Genomic DNA, 12,606 nt, shown 5'->3' on the forward strand with positions numbered 1-12,606 from the left:
GCCATACTGTTTTCCATAATGGTTGAACTAGTTTACAATCCCACCAACAGTGTAAAAGTGTTCCTATTTCTCCACATCCTCTCCAACACCTATTGTTTCCTGATTTTTTAATGATTGCCATTCTAACTGGTGTGAGATGGTATCTCATTGTGGTTTTGATTTGCATTTCTCTGATGGCCAGTGATGATGAGCATTTTTTCATGTGTCTGTTGGCTGTATGAATGTCTTCTTTTGAGAAATGTCTGTTCATATCCTTTCCCCACTTTTGGATGGGGTTGTTTGTTTTTTTCTTGTATATTTGCTTGAGTTCTTTGTAGATTCTGGAAATTAGCCCTTTGTCAGATGGTGAACAGGCAACCTACAGAATGGGAAACCTGCAGTTCTAAAGACAAAGATGAATTTAATTTATGCTACAGAGATTTAATGCAATACTATACAGCTACTTAAAAAAATCAGGCTTAGAAAGATATTTAACAGCATGGGAAATGGGAAATAAAGATATGTTCATAATTAGAAAAGGCTTGTTTTTCAAAAAGGAAATTATTCTATGTTCTTTCAAAAAATAGTCATGCTTAGCAGGGGGCTGATGAGCATGCTAAAAAGACAGTGCAAAGGCGTTTTCGCGGTAATTTCTAGATGGTAAAATTATTTTACTTTATTTGTACTTTTCATACATTCTTCCATAAAAACACGGAAGTATAACATCTCCTTTTCTTTCTATTAAAGTGCACTGCACATTCAACTTACATAGTAGCCATAGGTGGACCTGATGCAGCTAATCAAAGGCTGTGCTGTTTGTCGTGATTCATAGAGAAATGAATAATCATTTTAGCATAATTTGGGCAATCTCATTAGTGAAACGGAAGATTTACTAAAATTGAAAAGTTCAAGAATCGAGAGCATAATCAGTGCTGCCTTTTCTTCTTGTTGAAGGTCAGGACTCTATAAAAGAAAGGTAGATATGGAAAATGGCTATTGTCTATTAAAATTAATGGCTATTGTTATTTAACCAAGTAGATCAGATACTACATTCACAGTGAATCTATTTCAACGGGCATATGTTTGAAGTCTCCCATAACCCCATTTTAACAAATCAGATCTGTTGTTTGTCGGCTCAACAGTTATACCAAGAGACCATTCATCTATGAATCATGTCTGCTTAGGTGAGGCACCTAGCTAGAATGTTGTTCTTGGTCTTACCAGGTAACTATAAAAGAAATGTTGTAGATTTAGAAAGTGTTCTCATCAAATATAAGGACAATGTGAAAGTGGATTATACACACACACACACACACGTACATACCAAAAATACCTATTTTCCAGAAAGCTTAACAGGCTAGAAACAAGGAAAAATAATAGGGATTGGGGGGTGATAAGTGGAAAATATTATTCTTAAGTTCCTCAAGTTGTACCCTTCCTAAGCCACTTATACAACTAGAGGATGTTGGACATTTGGCAAAATGGAACTTAAATTATGGGATGGAGGGAGAATGGGGATGCATATAATATTTGTAGTTGATGCACAAGATTTATAGTTGACACCAATATTTACAATTGACGCCACAAGGGAATATGTGTGATCAGTATAATTCAGCACCTGATGAGCCATTGGATTCTACGACCCTAAAGTAGAAAATCAAACTCACTTCTCCACCATTAAGAAGCACTAAACGAAATTAGCTGGGCGTGCTGGTGGGCGCCTGTAGTCCCAGCTACTCGGGAGGCTGAGGCAGGAGAATGGCGTGAACCCGGGAGGTGGAGCTTGCAGTGGCTCGAGATCGTGCCATTACACTCCAGCCTGGGCAACAGAGTGAGACTCCGTCTCAAAAACAAAACAAAAAAAAAAAAAAAAAAAAAAAAAAAGATGCACTAAATGCCTAGAGAAAAATGAAACACATGATTCTCTTACATATCAAAGCACAGACTGGACTTCCCAAGGGAAAAGGTGACAAACTGTCCTGGCAATGGAACTGGGCCTTGATGCTCACAATTCAAGATAAGTAACATTCACAGAATTAGAAAACAATGATGAGGCAAGACCTCTTGGGACCTGTAGTATAAAAGGATGGGGAGAAAGACACTCTGCCTTTCTAACTAAAATAACTAAACATTCCCCTCTTTTGACCAACATTAGCTACTACTGCTTCTTTATTTATGGCAACTAACCCTACCTTAATCTTTCTAACACCTAGATAAAAGTTATCAAAATAGCCAATTCCTGAATTGTCCCACTTCATTAAACCTTCCTTATAATAGCCCACCAGAAGCCCAAATCCCATAAAAAGCCCTCCCAACTACCTACTACCAAACTCTCTAGAGTTCCTTTGGTATGCAATCTCCCTTGCTGCAACAAACAAAATGAATCTAATTTTACTACATCTTGTTTCCGGTGGTTCTTGGCTGGTGGGCTTCAACCCAAGGCAATCCTGATGTTAATCATCTGCCCCAATGTCACACAACGGGTCCCAATTCTGGCTTTGGAAACCTCATCACCATAAATACGTTGTTCAAACAGCAAAACTGGTTAATTCATGAGAAACAGAGCCCCAGTTTCAGATTACTGTCCATGAGTGACTATGGTCACCAACATTCTAATTGTGTGAATCTGTAAACCACCTTAGAAGCACTATTTTACCTCCCTACAGACAGACGAATGGTGGTGTGGCAGTGGTGGCAGTGGTTATGAGCGTTGCAGCTAGCAGTGGCACAGCCTTGTTTCATTGAGGCTTATTCGTTCACAAAAATAAACAAAATATTCATCAAAATGTAACAGATATCACTTCAGATAAAAATACATTTCCCAAATTGAAAAATAATCATTGAAACCAACTCATTATTATAAAAACATCTTTGATATATAAAGACCTAAAATTAAAATGTCATCCTTAAAAATTAAGTTAAAATCAAGACACTAAACAAAAAAAATTATAATGAAAACATGAACATATTTTCAGCACTTACTATGTGCCTGGATTTCTGACATTTTACAGTATTTCATTTTATCTATGCAAACACTTTTTAAAAATTCTTATGTATAAATAAGAAAACAGAGGTTCAAGATGATAATTTGCCTGTGAAGCAGAACTATAGGTGGCAGAACCAAGTTTTAAAAGCCAAATGTCTATCCAGTAATTCCAAACTCCAAGGTTACCAAGCAGATCATTTTTCCTTGGTGTGAGAATGAAACTACACTGTCCTTGGAGCAATAATAAAACTTGATTATAATGAAAGCAGTTAAAAAAAACAAAAACAACTTCAGAGCACTGCTTACAGTGTCTTTTAGTATTAAAATTTCACTTAACCGTGTCGAGTTTATTTTTATTATTCTATTCATAGCCAAAATATACCAAGGAAGTTACTTTCACAGACTACTTATAGAGAGTATACTTGCTATAGAGTTCTATATCAACAAACACACATTTCAAAAAATAGTTGGTATATAAATTATCTAAATATATTCCTTACTCTTTTGATAAACTTCCTCTTTCTGAACTATCCTCTAAAAGAGGCATGTGTGAACTATGCACAATGCATGTGCAAAGAGAATTTTAATAGAAAAGCATTATCCCCATCCTCAATAAATAAAATAAAAATGAAAAGACCTTTAAAAGACACTTTCAGTAACAGTTCTTTTCCAAATAAAATAAACAAGAGCAAAGGGCACCTTGACTACTACTTAGAAAATAAAATCAGAACACAGGGAAATCTGTAATTCTAATCACATTGACACCTTCTCTCCTTTTTTACATTTCTCATCCAAACATCCTTAGGAGCTCAATAGGCTTAAAAGAATTGGGGCAGGGTAGAGAACAAAGGTGAGGGGAATCTGAGAAACGGTTTAAATCACTGCTCTCACAATTTTAATAATTTCAATTTGGATAGCATTTTTTTCAGAAGAAGTAAAAGTCACAAAGATAGGAAGAAACTAAAAACTTATTCTACCTTCTTATATTATCAAACTGCATTTTGGCTAGACATCTCAGGGATTAACCACTGTGAACAAGAAATGCAAGAAAGCAATAAAAATATGTACTTCCAAAAAAAAAAAAAAACAAATATCAAATTAAATGTGTTTGTTTTAGTCAGTGAAAGGCTACGTGCTAAATGAATACATTTGTTAAAAGATATTACTATTTGTATTCTCATGTAGAAATGACTAAACCATGTTCTTTCTTGAGATTGAGGATAATCTTAGAATATATGATAGTCAATTACCATATTCAATCATGTTAAATGTTGTAGATCATATATAAAAACAAAAAGAAAGAAAAGTATTTACTAAGCATGTGGTATGTTTGGTTTACTCAATTTGGGATTGAGGGATTTTTTTAGAGAGATGAGAGGAATCAGTGCTTAAAAAACAGTTTAATATTTTGCTGAATTGTTTGTAAAAGGATGACCAACAATACAGACACAAAACTTCAGAATTACATCAAATTCCTATATGAATGCCTTTTTTGAGGCAGTGGGTATAAATCAGCATAGTACTTTTTACTTTTGTGTGACTTTTTCTTAGTGAAAATATTAAAGGAACTTAGCTTTTCTTTTCACTAGTACCACTGATGTCTCTAAGCCTCTTCTGTGAGTGCTCCGGTGATTCCTCCATCACCTTCAGCCACAGATTTGAAAAAGGTACTAGCAATAGGAAAACAATCCAGTGACTTAGAAAAGAAAGATTCCTTGCCGTCATGGCACTTTTATGTGCGTCATGTGTATCAAATGCAAATAATTACAGTCATTTCTCTCTCCTTAGGACACAGCTTTAGTTTTCCCTGACATCCTGGTAAGACACTGTCTCAGTGACTGATACTCTGGAAAGTTCATCTTCAAAAAACAGATGAACACCCAATCAATGTGTTGCATTCAGCAGATACCAGAAATACTGAGATACCAGAGTGGAGTGAATTCAGGGCCTTACTGGGGAGAAGGGGCTGGCCGTCAACATTCGGTGAACATAGCAGGCATAGTTACAATATTTCGGGGGTAAAAACCTAATAATTCAGGTGAGGATCTCACATCATAACACTCTCACCACCCACACACACAAACTCACTTTAGTTTTATCAGCAGCCGATAAGTGAGATTTACTTCCTAATGAAAAGAATGCACTAAGAAAAGAATGCACTAATGAAAATATCATCTATAAGGTGATATTTTGTTTGGGGATAGAAGAATCGCCCTAAACTGAGAATGTCAACTTTGTTTCAAGTAATATAGAAAAAGCACCTAGTATCAAACAGGTATACAAATAAATAACTGGGTTTAAGACTGGTCATGTAAACTCAAATGAAGTCAATGTTTCCGAATGCCTAGATTTTCTTTCTGGGATGACTTAAAATTGAGTTCACAACAAGCAAAGAAGTCAAGAAAAGCGGCTACAGCTCACAGCTCCTCAGTGCTACAAGCAAGTCCCCCAACCGTGGAAACTCAAACAGAAGATGAATTTTAGACTTAAGCGTCCTCCACAAGTTCTTTGTTCAACCAATAACCTCACAGATTCGTCTGTGTTGGCTTCATAGTCACAGCCACGGCTCTAGTAAGACCTTACTTGGCTCCAGACACCTGCTATTACCTTTCACAGCTACGACCTATTCTTCCAGACAGAACCTACCCTGGAACTCCCACCAGCAGAAGGAAACTGGTGCGGTGGAAACGGGGAGCAGGGTTCGAAAGCATAGGCAAAAGGCGCTCACAGGAAGCAGGATCCACGCTGGCCACACAAACTGTATCTTTCCCTTTGGAACGCTGGTATATCTCATCCATGTCAAGTGACTCCCCAGTACCTTCGGTTTGATCGCCTGTTGCCATAACACTTTTCAGGCTAAAAACTACCTCGTGGTGCTGGGAGACACACTGGGTTGTTGGGTTCCTCCTGGCTTGATGCCAGGGCACAGAGGGGCAGCTAAGGGTCACGTCTCTGGGTGCACAGGGTCCAAGTCCTAATTACAGAGGAGACCGGCTGCCCTTGTCTGTGCCCCATTCTCCAGCAAAGGGGTATATCGCAGGTTTGTGATTTTTAGTACCAAACTTGGGGCGATCGAATTCAGTTCCCTCCACCTTATGAGAAAACAGCAAACCGAAATCCCCAGTGGGGCACTGGTGAAATTCCTACTCGGAAGAGAAACGCAGTTAGACTGCGTGTGCCCCTCACCCTGATGTCTGCTTTCCTGGTTCCTTCCAACTCATCCTCCGAGGCTAAGGGAGCCGGGCGGGAAGCAGAGGCCCAGAATCGGGCTTCGTCGCAGGCGTGGTTAGGGGTCCCCAGAGCTGCGCTGCGCTGCGCTGCACTCAGGCTATCGGCACCGAGCATCCCCGGAGGCCTCCCCGGGATTCACCCTGCGCGGATGCAGGGCCCGAAAGGTCATCTGCCCACGAGTGCCACCAAGGGAGCCTGGGGGAGTGAAGGCCAGGCTCGGACGCCCCCCACCCAGCGACCCCCTCATTGCCCCTTACCTGCCCGCGGCGAATCCGGCAGCCCCCTGACAGTTCCCAGCAGCCGCCACTGGAAAAGTTTCCGAACTTCTTCGCAGGTCTGCAAGCCCTCGCTGCGGGCGGACCCAACCAAGGCCAGGAGGAGGAGGCAGCGAAAGCCCACCGGCCAGGTCTGTGCGTCCATCCTCGCCGTCCTGGTCCCCTTTACCCTGCAGGGGACCCCACTCGCCCCGCGCGCCCTGGTTGAGCTTCAGGCGTGGAAGACACGGCGGCCGAGGCTCTGGAGCGGTGCGAGCCGACTGCGGGGTGTACGGACCGCCCGCAGGCACCGGCTTCACCTGGGAGCACTTAGCTCTTCCCGGAGGAGGCCCTAAGCTGAGACACCGGAGTTTTCGAGCTGAGCACCGTCTGGTCTTCTTCCCCAGCCGAGGCGAGTGGGCGCTGCGCGGAGCGAAGAAAACTAGTGGAGCCGCAGGGAGCCCGCGAGCATCTGGCTCTGGCCACCACTGCTGCCACTGTTGCAGTTGCCGCTGCCGCCGCCGCCTCCGCCCCCGCCCCCGCCGGCTCGGCTCGCAGCAGCTAACCTGGGATGTGCCCGCTTGTCTGCGCTCCGCGGAAGCCCCGCCCCGCACGCCCCGCCCCGCGGACAGGCCACGCCCCCGCCACAGCCCCTGCGTGCTGTCCCGCTCCGCACCCGCTGAGATGCTGTCCTGCCGGGCCCAGGGCTGAAGACTCCGAGCAACATCGATGCAGATAAATAAAACGAGCAAAATCGATGCAGATAAATAAAACGAAACCCGGACCTCGTTCTCCCAGTCCATTCTGGGGAAGAATTATCTGTTAAAAACAGAGAATGTATAAATAGGATCAGAGAAGACAAGAGATGACAAACACCAACTGGAACTAAGAAATATCTCATCTATGTAATCAAGGTCCTCAATACATAGGAATTTGAATTCTAATTGCATTAAATAGAATCTGGACATAATACAAAAAACAAAAACTATCTACAGTTAAAGATTTCAATTGAGAGACTTCATAACACTTAGGTTTTTAAAGAGTGCACATGAGAAGCTTTTTTTTTTAATTGCTTTGTGTTACTGCTTAGGAACATTTTTCTATAACATTATGATTTTCTGAAAGACGGTGTAAGTATTACAATCAAGCTTTATCACATTCTTATCACAATGAAGTCTAGTTTTAAGTCTCTTATCACCATTTAGCATCATATTTTACTTCAGCACTTTGTATCTGTGGGGCCCCTCTGAGCTTTATCACTTCTGGAATTTCTTTAAAATATTTTTCAGAGAGCAACTAAGTTAAGAGTGCTCAGGGGAGTTCCTCACAAGGAATACAGAACAATAAAGCCTTTAAGCAATTGTAAAATGGCAAAGGAATTTTGTCAATTTACAGTTTACAGGAGGAATGCGTTATGCATCAGAAACCAAAGGGCAGGTGCATTTTGTAAATGTGATTGACTCAACAATTAAGCCTGTAAGAGTGTCTCAATCCACAGCCACTTGAAGAGAGTACTCCGTCTGTAAAATAAACTAGTTAAAAGCACAGGCAGGCGGGACAATGAATGATTTAAGGAATTTCATCTCAAATTTGAACCCCTACCAAGAGATAGTAGTGAAAAACTTCATGTCTTAGTGAAGACTTTTAATGAACATTTGATATCAAAGGCAGCGCTTTCAGCAGTATATCACTTGCTTTAAAACCATTCCAGGGCAATGACTGAGACACTGCTTCAGAGTGAAATCATGCTACTTGGTGTTCGGCGGCATCAGTTTTCTGAATATGAGATTTTGTTTCAAAAGGCAGTGCTCTTCATGAATCTCTCCAGCTCTGACCACCCAGCATGGAAAGATTGCCTGGAAGTCAGCTATATCTATGAAAAGAAACAAGAAAAACCATGAGAATGTATATAGTGCTTATGGGGGTCAGATAATATTCTAAGTACTTTATGGAAATGAATTCACTCATTTAATCTTTATAACAACTTTATAAAGTAGTTACTACTGTAATTGTTTTACAGATGAGGAAACAGGAACAGAGAGGACAAGTGACTTACTGAGTGCCTAAGGTAAGTGACAAAACCAGAAATCAAACTGAGGTTTCCAAATCCAGACTGCATGCGCTTCTACAGAGGCTCTCTTTGACTATTCTATGGTACACAAAAACCCATCAAGTTTCACCAAAGGCCTTTGGGCAGGAACACCAAAGGCTGTTTATTCATTTATCAGATTTTTACTAGTAAATATGCATAATTTCTATCTATATAACTGTATTCTACTAGAATTATTTGTATCTCTATATAAGGCTAATAAATTCCCAAGTTTTTCTAAAACATCTTTATTCTTACCAAGATCTCTCCTTGATAGATTTGATCATCATAGACTCTTAGCATCAAAAGGATCCTTAAATTACCATCTAACACATTAACTGGAATCTCTAAAACAGTATATCTTTCTAGAATAAAAATCAAAACCACAACTGAATATTGATGGTTCAGTAAAAGCTAATCGACTAATACATATTGGTTGAACACATACAATTTTTTAAATCAGTATTCTAGGCTTAACAGGAGTTTAAAGAGACATGCAAGCAAGTTTTCTCAGTGATTTTATAAGTTAACAAAACAGGTGGGAGGTCATTTATAGAAATGCCATAGGAACTAACAAGAATATATTTAGTCTGTATAAAATATCCTCATTAACAAAAAATAAATATATTTTCCTTCTACCTCTTATCCATAACTGCTAGCAAAGGGGATGAGCCAGCATGTAGCCTGGAAGGGCATCTTCCTATTAGCATCTCTAAGCCCACCACGCAAGGCAACAATATGCCTGCTACTGAAGCTGCCAAGCTTCAAAACAAGTTTTCTAGTTCCACCTAGAACACAATGCCACGATCCCTTTCATAAGAACATTCTAGAGCAACCTCTGCAAATTGTGCCATAACTAGCCTTTTATTCAATTTACTGGTAAACATTACAAATGAAGCTAGGGAAAACTTTCCATAATTTGATAGTTATAATGCCTTATTTTTCAAAAGGTATTCAAAAAATGTATTGAATGTCTTCTATGTAATAGGCACTGTGCTTTGCTTTCAAAATACCAATACCCTTGGATAGGAGAATCTTTAAATGGTCATTACTTAAAATATACCTTAGTAATATTCTAAATGCAAAACTTCCCTGATACTTTCTATGTAACTGTGTATATGTTTATGGTTTGTCAACTTAGGACCTTGTAAAGAGAAATAAAAAACCTCGGCCGGGTGTGGTGTTCACGCCTGTAATCCCAGCACTTTGGGAGGCTGAGGCAGGTGGATCATGAGGTCAGGAGATCGAGACCATCTGGCCAACATGGTGAAACCCCATCTCTACTAAAAATATGAAAATAAGCTGAGTGTGGTGGCCCGTGCCTGTAATCCCAGCAACTCGGGAGGCTGAGGCAGGAGAATCGCTTGAACCCAAGAGGCAGAGATTGCAGTGAGCCCAGATCACACCATAGCACTCCAGCCTGGGGAGAGAGACTCCACCTCAAAAAAAAAAAAAAAAAAAAAAGGCCCTCCAGTGTGGTTTAGGTGATTTAATGACATCACAGAGTCTTCAACCCTGACTATTCTTTTAGGCTAAGACTGACCACTAATTAGTTTACCCTCAGAAGCTGATTTGGGTAACTTTTATACCCAGTCAATAACAAGAGCTAACATTCATTAAGCACTTACAGATATTATCTCATTTAACATTTCAACCATTCCATGAGACAGTTACTATTATACTACTGAGAAAACTGAAGTACAAGGAGATTAAATAACCTTCTAGAAACCGTGATAAGAGCCCAAATACAAGCCAGGCTTCATAACTTCTGTACCCCCTTAGTCACTACACTTGCCTGCCTGACAAGCCAGACACCTGGTTTGTGGTCCCTTGAATTCAACCTATCATATGAATAGAAATTCTGGTACTCTCAGCCATCCGTGTGGACAACCCGCTGAATACCTTGGCTATAGTGGCCCAGAGCCCTGCATTGGCTCCAACGATAGCCTGATAGTACCTCACTAACGTGCAGCTGGCCAAGATACCACCTGCTCCTACTTCCTACCTCCACCTACCTCCACTACTTCCTCCAAGCTTTTAACTATGAGAACTGTTTTGTAAGCACTAAAATCCCATGAACTGCCTTGACATCTTTGAGCCTCACAAGGTCCCTAGCCATGAGTTCTCCTGCTCTGGCCAGATATGCCCCCCACCCAGAAGGAAAGGCTTGCTTGCTGGCTACCTCCCTTAGCTGGACCAGCTCCGTCCCACCCTGTCTTCAACCTAATGGCTTTCACCTCCCTTCAGAGCAATTATTCCAACAAGACAATCACATCCGGCTGTGGGAACCAAGGGGTCCTCCCCACAACACACCATCTTCTTGTTACTACAAAGCTTGCCTCCCACAACTCCTGCAGGTTCACTCTGCTCCCAAATGAAGGCCCTCCTCCCCTGTATGGCCCTGCGTGGCATGTGGTAGCCTCCTCCCCTGGGGTATGAGTATATGTGACTAACAAACTGCTGTAAATCTCATCTGTCCAGTCTTGTGTGTTTGATCATCTCATATTATTTACAAAGGGGGGTCCGTCTTTCATCAACTGGGTGAAAAGGAGGTGGTCAGAGAAAGAATATCCTTAATACAAATAACTTCCACTTCGCTATTTCCAAAAAAGTGCTGACTTTTGTCTTGCCCTACCTTCTCTCTCCCTCCGATGTAGGCTCTAAGCCCTTGGTTGCACAGTAAATACAGCCAAGATGGAGGTCAACCCAAGCTGCCATAGTAATGAATTTCTGCCACCAAGTAACCAGAAGGAAATTGAGTGATACTTCCTTGAAATCTCTAGTGAAGATAGTAACGGTTCTGTTAAAAAAAAAAAAAAAAAATCACCACCCGGCACAGTCACAGTAACTCGCGCCTATAATCTCAGTACTTTGGGAAGCTGAGACAGGAGGATCACTTGAGCCCAGGAGTTTGAGACCAGCCTGGGCAACATAGGGAAACCCTGTCTCTACAAACATTCCAAAATATTGGCCAGGCATAATGGCACATGCCTGTAGCCCTGGCAACTTGGGAGGCTGACATAGGAGGATTGCTTGAGCCCAGGAGGTTGAGGCTGCAGTGAGCCATGTTTGCAGTACTGCATTCCAGTCTGGGTGACAGCATGAGACCCTGTCTCAAAAGAAACGAAAAGAGAAGAGAGGAGAGGTGAGGTGAGGCAAGGCCAGGAGAGGAGAAGGCAAGGCTGCCTAAAGGAGAGAATACACAGCAAATAAAACATTACACAAAATACTCAAAATCAGACATCAAACTGAAATTAACATGATAGTCAGTGGGAAATTTTGATCAGCAAACATTTTCAAAAATCGCAAAGACACACACGTGTGTCTGCATACCACTAATGTATACATATACACACACACACACACATGTGTTTTTGTATACCACTAACCTATATTTTTTCATTTGAAAATCCTCATAATCATCAGTACATGTTTATCAATGATTTTTAAATATTTTAGATGTACTTATGTCATTATCTCATAGCAAGTGTGCTTCAAGGCAAAGACAATGTTAACTATTTCACAAAAAGCCTTAAATAAATACTGTTCCTGTGTTAAAATTTCAAAAGTATTTTGTACTATCTTTAATTTTACATGTTTTATATTTGCAATTTCTAATGAAAGACATTTCATTTTTTTCAGAGAACTTATGGAGAAATAAAAACAATAGTTGCTTTCAAAAAGAGAATGTAAAGTATTAGAACACTAGGGAAAGAAACCAGCAACACTCAATGATTTTATGAAACCAAATGTCTTCAAATAATTGTCTTCTAGTCTATAATGTAAGAATGTGAAAACTGTGTCCCTCAAAGTTGCAATATGCATTGCACGTGTAAATTGTATGTATAATTACAATATACTGGAAATGAATATACTACACATTTCTCTCACGTTCAAAAGTTTGTTTTGCACCAACTATTTTTGGTTTCCAAATAGAGTGAAATTCACATCAGAATTTCATTGCATCATTAACTACACCAACATCTTAAGGAAAAATAATTATATTAATCAATAAATCCAGTTGTTAACTACACGAAATACATAATCTTGCTTAGGTGAATGTTTTC

The 12,606-nt window shown here is 40.4% G+C and overlaps 1 protein-coding gene across 1 annotated transcript in view; it reads right to left on the reverse strand.

Annotated features, from left to right (window-relative positions):
- The window catches only part of GPC5 (glypican 5), a 1,441,555-nt gene extending 1,434,532 nt beyond the window's left edge, over positions 1-7,023 (reverse strand). Inside the window, exon 1 of the mRNA XM_023218068.2 lies at positions 6,454-7,023. Coding sequence (XP_023073836.1) covers positions 6,454-6,616 — 163 coding nt within the window. The 5' untranslated portion in view covers positions 6,617-7,023. The remainder of the gene's footprint in view (positions 1-6,453) is intronic.
- Between the last annotated feature and the right edge of the window lie 5,583 nt (positions 7,024-12,606).

The sequence above is a fragment of the Piliocolobus tephrosceles genome, chromosome X (assembly GCF_002776525.5).
Source record: "Piliocolobus tephrosceles isolate RC106 chromosome X, ASM277652v3, whole genome shotgun sequence".
NCBI classification, from domain to species: domain Eukaryota; kingdom Metazoa; phylum Chordata; class Mammalia; order Primates; family Cercopithecidae; genus Piliocolobus; species Piliocolobus tephrosceles.